The sequence below is a fragment of the Ixodes scapularis genome, unplaced genomic scaffold (genome assembly GCF_016920785.2).
Source record: "Ixodes scapularis isolate PalLabHiFi unplaced genomic scaffold, ASM1692078v2 PGA_scaffold2__306_contigs__length_199485367, whole genome shotgun sequence".
NCBI classification, from domain to species: Eukaryota; Metazoa; Arthropoda; class Arachnida; order Ixodida; family Ixodidae; genus Ixodes; species Ixodes scapularis.
Window position 1 is genome coordinate 119,511,313 of NW_024609857.1, and position 6,995 is coordinate 119,518,307.

At 51.1% G+C, this 6,995-nt stretch overlaps 1 protein-coding gene and 1 pseudogene across 1 annotated transcript; both read left to right on the forward strand.

Moving 5' to 3' along the window:
- Positions 1–621: 621 nt before the first annotated feature.
- Positions 622–2,832, forward strand: LOC115311579 (annotated as a pseudogene).
- A 269-nt stretch (positions 2,833–3,101) lies between these two features.
- Positions 3,102–3,959, forward strand: LOC120844068. Its single transcript, XM_040215669.3, has one exon. The coding sequence runs from the start codon at positions 3,102–3,104 to the stop codon at positions 3,957–3,959; it is 858 nt and encodes a 285-aa protein (XP_040071603.1).
- Positions 3,960–6,995: the final 3,036 nt, after the last annotated feature.

The following is a 6,995-nucleotide window of genomic DNA, read 5'->3' on the forward strand; positions in this document are numbered from 1 at the left end:
GCGTCGAGTGCCAGCCAGTCAACGCAACGGAGATAATATATTTCCATAGTCTGGCCAGCACGTGACGAGATTGGCACGCTGTATGTTGGAGCTGCCTGTAAGGCCCCACGTATAAACCTACAGTGTACAGACGGCAACCCGTAGGGTCTGGTACGAAGATCCCAGGTATAAACGTAGGAAATGCTGACAACACCCATAGGGATATGTTGAGAATATACTGGGGACCAGAAAAGTGGACCAAATGAATATCCCACGAACGTCCTAGGGAAGTATATCTCCCACCACGAATATTCTGGGGATATGCCAAGGGCAACCCGGATCTGGTACGGAGATCCCACGGATAAACGTAGGAAATACTGACAACGTCCTAGAGGAAATTCTCAAGATATACTGGGGACTAGAAAAGTGGGCCAAATGGATAACCCACGGGCATCCTGGGGAAATATATCTCCCACCGCAATTATTCTGGGGATATCCCCACCACCACCACAAGCATGGCGTCCGCACGCACGTTTTCGCGGCTCCGCTTCTGCCTTATTTTTGTTGCGCTACTCAAGGTACGTCTAGACAACTTCACGGGCCTCGAGACTCATGAGCGTTCCAGGCATCCCCTGACCCGTCTGCAGACCTACCCACCCCTCTCCAGCTGGGTTGCCGTTGGGGCTACGACGTCGCTTAGGCCTAACCGGCCGGGCTACTCGCCGGATCGCCGTCGGTCCTCCGCCGCTGGCTTCACGATGCACACTCCTCGTCACCACATCGTCTGGTGCCTGCTTCTCGCAGGCGATATCGCTCCCAACCCGGGTCCGCAGCAAACTATTTGCGCCTGTTGCACGAAGCGGGTACGGGACAACCAAGCCGCTCTCTGTTGTGACACTTGTGAGGGGTGGTTTCACCGCTGCTGCGTCCACATGTCGCTGGGACAATACCGCCGACTGGGCTCCTGCAGCGATCCGTGGCATGGTGTGTTCGCTGCCGCACTTCTCGGACGATTATTTCGACGCCCCTAGCAAAGCTCCAAGCCCCCTTTTACCGTCGCCAACCCCCGACATCGCGGACGGCCGTCGGGTCGGTGCCGGAAACCAGACCCATCCTTCTGGTGTCAACAAGGGGTTGACGCTATGGTACACTAACTGCCGTAGTGTCAAAAACAAGATTTTCGACCTCCAAGCCACTGTCGCATCACTCGCACGTCCTGCCGTCATCCTCCTAACCGAAACCTGGCTCGATCCCGGGGTCCACGACAGCGAGCTCTTCGATCCCTCTTACACGGTGTTCCGGAAGGACAGACACGGGAAGGGTGGTGGTGTACTCATCGCAACACCGTCCAGTCTCTGCGTCAATCGCAGGGAGGATCTCGCGTACTCTGACCTCGAAGCTGTCTTCGTGGAGGTGTTCCTCCCGCGTGGGACTGTTCTGCTTGCTTGTGTGTACTGCCCACCCAATCGCCGCGAAGAATCGTACTCACTCTTGGACGCTTCGCTCTCTCGCGTGAGATTCGAGTGCTACAAGGATGTCGTCCTCCTTGGCGACTTCAACTCCCATATTGACTGGTGGAGCCGCCAAGAACCTCATCCTAGCGACCTCACCGATGATATCCTCCTTGACGTCACATCTGCTGTGGGCCTCCAACAAGTGTGCCGCTCTGCCACCTACCAAGCCCAGCTTGCGCAGGGCCGTGCCTCATCATTTCTCGATCTGGTTTTTACCACAGACATCACTCGGATGCTCTCCTGTGACGTGTATCCTGGCCTGTCCGGGAGCGACCACCAAGCAATAGAGGTGGAGTATGCCACTTGTCTCCCTCGGAAAGGCCGGTTCGCACGGACTCTGTGGAACTTTTATCGGACCGACCATGCCCATATGGCTAAGTTAGCCCACCTTGCACCCTGGTGTCTTACCACTGGGGACGATTGCGCTGACAACTACGAACTCTGGTGCGACTTTGTTGGCGCCATCCAGAAAGAATGCGTGCCCTGCTCGCGTAGTTCCACGCGAAGGAAGAGGTCCCCTTGGATCACCCCCGAAATCAGAAAAATGGCTGGCCAGAAACGAGCCCTCTTCAAACGTGCCGCTCGTACACAGTGCCAGATTTCACTTCAGAGTGCTAAAGATTTGCAGCGCTCAATCAAGTCTGTCATCTCTCGTGCTCACAGTGCTTACGCCCACACCATCTCTATGAAGGCAAAAAAGGACCCTAAGCTGTTCTGGCAGTATTTCAATGGGCTTCAGTCTAGCCGACAGCGTCCCTGTTTCTCCAGAGACCATCACCCCATCACGTCCCCCAGGGACATAGCCCAACTCTTCGCTTCACAGTTCTCCTCTGCTTTCAGCCACAACTCCTCTACTCCAGATCCCGACCTTCTTGTGCAGACTATCGAAGCTTCCACCTCCCAACCTGTAACCTGCCTTCCAAATTTGTGCTTGTCTCTCGACGACCTGCATGAAGCTGCCCGACTTATCCGGCCCTCCCACTGTGCTGGGCCTGACCTGCTCGCCCCTACTTTCATCAAGTCCCTATTCCCTTACTTATCTTTCTCCTTGCTCTCACTTTTCCAATCCTTTCTCGACCACTCCTACGTGCCCTCCGCGTGGAAGAAGGCCCTTGTGACACCAGTTCACAAGGGTAAAGGGAAACCTCTCAACGACCCTTCCAGCTACAGGCCCATGCCATCTCTATTACTTCTATCCTCTGCCGCACTTTCGAACGCACCATCAACCAGCACCTTCTTCGCTTTCTGGACAACAACGGCCTTCTTTCTGCCTCCCAGCATGGTTTTAGGCCCAACCGAAGCTGTGAGTCAGCTCTCTCTACTATTGTTCACCACATAAGCAATAACCTGGATAACCGTTCCCCAACTGATATCATTCAACTAGACCTGTGCAACGCCTTTGATTCCCTCGACCACTCTATCCTCCTCCAGAAAATTGCACAATCCGGTATTCGTGGCCCCCTGCTGCTCTGGCTGAGCCGCTTTCTTATCGGTCGCTCCCACCGTGTATTGTTCCATGGGAAGGCCTCCGATGAGTTCGCTGTCACCTCAGGGGTACCCCAAGGCTCAGTACTGGGGCCCACATTATTCCTCTTGTATGTGAACGACATGCCTTCATCGCAAGAGTGTCTGCTGGTGCAATATGCAGACGACACCACCATTCTGGCCCCAGCAGACGTACCCTCCTCCACGCCGGGTGTCCAGTCTCTCCTGGACCAGATTGACTGCTGGGCAAGAACGAACTGCCTCTCAATTAGCTTCCACAAAAGTGCTGCAATGCGAGTCTCCAACAGCCGTTCCACCGTTCCTCCTGCATACTACTTGTCAGGCTCTCCCATTCCTAGTGTTCAGTCTCTCCCAATCCTTGGGGTTGTGTTCAGTTCAACTCTGGACTTCTCACCTCAGATTGCAGACACTGTGTCCAGGGCCCGGCGGACTCTTGGCTTTGTCACACGTGTCTCAAGGAACTGGGGACATGAAACTTTCCGCGCTCTCTACACTGCCTTAGTCCTGCCTCGTCTGGAATACTGCTGCTCCGTGTGGGGACCCTTCCAGGCTCACCTCATCGACAGGCTGGAGGGCGTGCAGCGCCGGGCTACTCGAACACTTCATTCTCGGATGTTGGGCCGGCAAGTTCCTGTGCCGTCATATGAAGCTCGCCTTAGGGCCCTTGGGTGGCAAAGCCTCTGCCACCGCCGGACAGTGGCTCGGGTTGGGCTCCTTTGTAGGTTTCTCGACGGGTCCATGAGTGATACCCACCTCCACTCTTGCATCAGGATCGGGAAGCGATCCGGGCAGCCAGAACTCCTGCACGCCCGAACAGTGCGCCACTCGCACTCCGTACTCCCCGCCGCCCTCAGAGACTTTCTTGCGGCCACCCTGTCTATTCGATCTCCACTCCCCAACAACCGTGACGAGTCCGCTGCCTTGCGCCGTGCATTTTCGCGGTCAAAGCACCTAAACTGATTCTACGCCATGATCAGTGTTCGGTTTCATTTTGTTTTTATTCGTTCTCTGTTATTGTTGTTTGTTTTGTTATTTCATGCCCCGGGTGGTTGGCTGACAGGCACTCTAGTGTACGGGCTCTCGCCTTTCTGTCATCGCCTCGCAAGCCACCCGGGGTTACATTGCTCTTGCAAATAAAGATTATTATTATTATTATTATTATTCCGAGAGAGATATTCTGAGGAGGTCCTCAGAATATGCATGTTCTGTCTGGGTGTAGACTACCGAAAAGTAGCTCCTAAAGTCATTTTTACGGAACGGGTAGGTGGTCTTCACCGGAGAAGAAAATTGCGGCGGAGCGCTTATTTGTACGTGTTTTACTTGTTTTGATATCTACAATTCAACAATGCTGCAGAGTGCCACCGTGAAAACTAACACCAAACAAAAACTAACCCAAAACAAACGAAAGAGCCAGAACCCGTGCAAACTCCGCGCGAGGTCTTTCCTTTTGTTTTTACTTTGTGCACGCGGCCCAACGCTGCCCGGTGCCGCCAGCTCCGTCCAGACGGACTTTGCGGGCACTGAAAGTGAAGGGAAACAAAAGGAGACAGACGCGCGCGTCTCCAACCGAGAAAAAGGAGGCAGGAGGCTTTGAAGTTGAACTGGTTGAACTTGAGCGCAGACGTCTCTGTCGAGGGTCCATATCACAAGAGCGAATGACATTTTAGCGAACGGCGACATTTGAGCGAATGGTCGTTTTAGCGAATAACGGGGGCGCGCGTTAACCCATCCGTCGCGCTGCGCTTTACGCCGCTTCGCGGCGACAGTCTACGGCAACTCATTACAAAAATATGAACTCACCTGGCCCACCCGAAAACGCCGCTTCGCGGCGTCCGACTATTCGCTAAAGTGTCGTTCGATGAAACGTGGGCGTTCGCTAAAACGTCATTCGATCAAGTGAGTGCCTCCCCTCTGTCGAAGAGCGGACCCCGGACGGACGAGTTCACCCCAAGTTTGAGGGGAGGCAGGCGAAACCAAATTCGCGTAACCTGCCGATCGCGGCGGCGGCATTTGCACCCGCCAATGAATGGGCTTGGCAACTTACAGACTCGCAAGACTTCACACTCAATGAACCGATCAAGTTAACCAGTTGACAGAAAAAGAAAGTGAAATAAAATATTTTGCTACGCGAAAGCGGTAGGTTTTGTACTAACAGCGACAAAGCGTCTTTACTACGGCTGATCGAACGCCGTTATATCGAGGCTCATCTTAGCGAAAGGGGTACGGTTTATCGAAGCACGGTTTAGCGAGAGGTGCACGTTTTATCGAGGCCTCCGTTTGAGAACTGCTGTTTCTAGGCGGCGGCAAGCTAGTGATGCAAAACTATCGATAAATTGACTATCGATACTATCGATAGTTTTTCCAAAACTATCGATAGTGTCGCAGAACTATCGATAGTAGACTATCGGTAGTACTATCGATAGTTTTTCGATAGTCGACTGTCGATAGTACTCTCGATAGTTTTTCGACAGTCAACTATTGAGAGTTTTTCGATAGTACTATCGATTCCTTTTTTACTATCGATACTCAGTTTTCTGGTGACTATCGATAATACTATCGATAGTTTTGCACTACTAGAGCGAACACAGTTGCCGCACCGCCGCTCGCTTCCCTTTCCTCCTCTCTTCGCCCATACTCCCGTCTTCGTCATCACTGAAAGCTGAACCGAAGTTGAGACGGTATTGCTTGGGCTAGTTGGTGTCCCATTTGAAAAAAAAATAAATAAATAAAGCGAGAAAAAGAGACGAGGGAGCGACGCACACTACTGATGTCGCATAGCTATCGATAGTAAACTGTCGACAGTACTATCGATAGGTTTACGATAGTCGACTATCGGTAGTTTTCTGATAGTCGCTTTAACAACAATTTTCCGATCGTCGAGTATCCATAGATTTTCGATAGTCGACTATCGATAGTTTTTCGATAGACGACTATCGATAGTACTATCGATAGTTTCTTTTACTATCGATAGTCAGATTTCTGGCGACTATCGATATTATCGATAGTACTATCGATATTTTTGCACCACTGCAAGCTAGGCTTCCAATCAGACCGCGCTTGGCGCGGTCACCCCTCACTGTCGCTGGGGGAAAATTTATTATAACCTCAAGCTTGAGTGTGCACTACCAATAGTTCACCGCCAAGGGTTCGGCAATTTAGGCTAATGAACCAGGGGGATATCGGAAACGGCACCCCGGCTGCCGTCATTTTCTCTAAACTGCGATTGGATAAACTGATATCGATAAAACGGCGTTCCCTAAAAGGAGCTTTTCTAAACCGCATGCCTCCGGGACAAAACGGGAATCCGCGGAGGTAAAAGCGGCATCGAAATGCGCACATCTGAGTCCATTTGGACTGTTGGCGTTTTGTCTTCGCCAACGGGCGACACAGTGCAGATAACCCGTGCCGCGTTTTTTGTTTTTTTCTTTCTTTTTTTTTTTTTTTTACATTTGCCCCCCGCTCTTTTGAGGTGTGCGTGTGCTGCGTGCGTTGCTAGAAAAGTATGCCAATTATTGAGATTCTAAAAGCAAACGTCTCGCAAGATGAGGTAATCGGATACCACTAACACTGACATTATGTCAAACTGATAACCTGTATCTCCCTAGGTTTACCCCCAAAATTTACAAAACGTCCTAGTACTTACACAAGATAATGACTTCGGAAGGCATTTTAGGTGTGTTTTGCTACTTTTTTTTACTTTACGAGCTACCTTGCGGAAGTTAGTTTGGAACAATACAGAGGCGTGAACTTCAAAACACCAAGTAATCAAATGACTAATGCCGAACGTATAAATGCCGGAAAATTAGATAGAAGTATGTCGTGCTAAATAAAAAAAAAAAGAACAAAAAAACTCGTTCGTCCACAGGTAACTTAAATCGATACATGGGGATTTAATTCCCCATGTGTAATTTGTTCGGGAAATTCATAATCTCGCGAGGGGAGTTTTTGTGCAATAAGAAGAATTGTTTTTTCATTTCCGCAGTTCAACATCGTAGC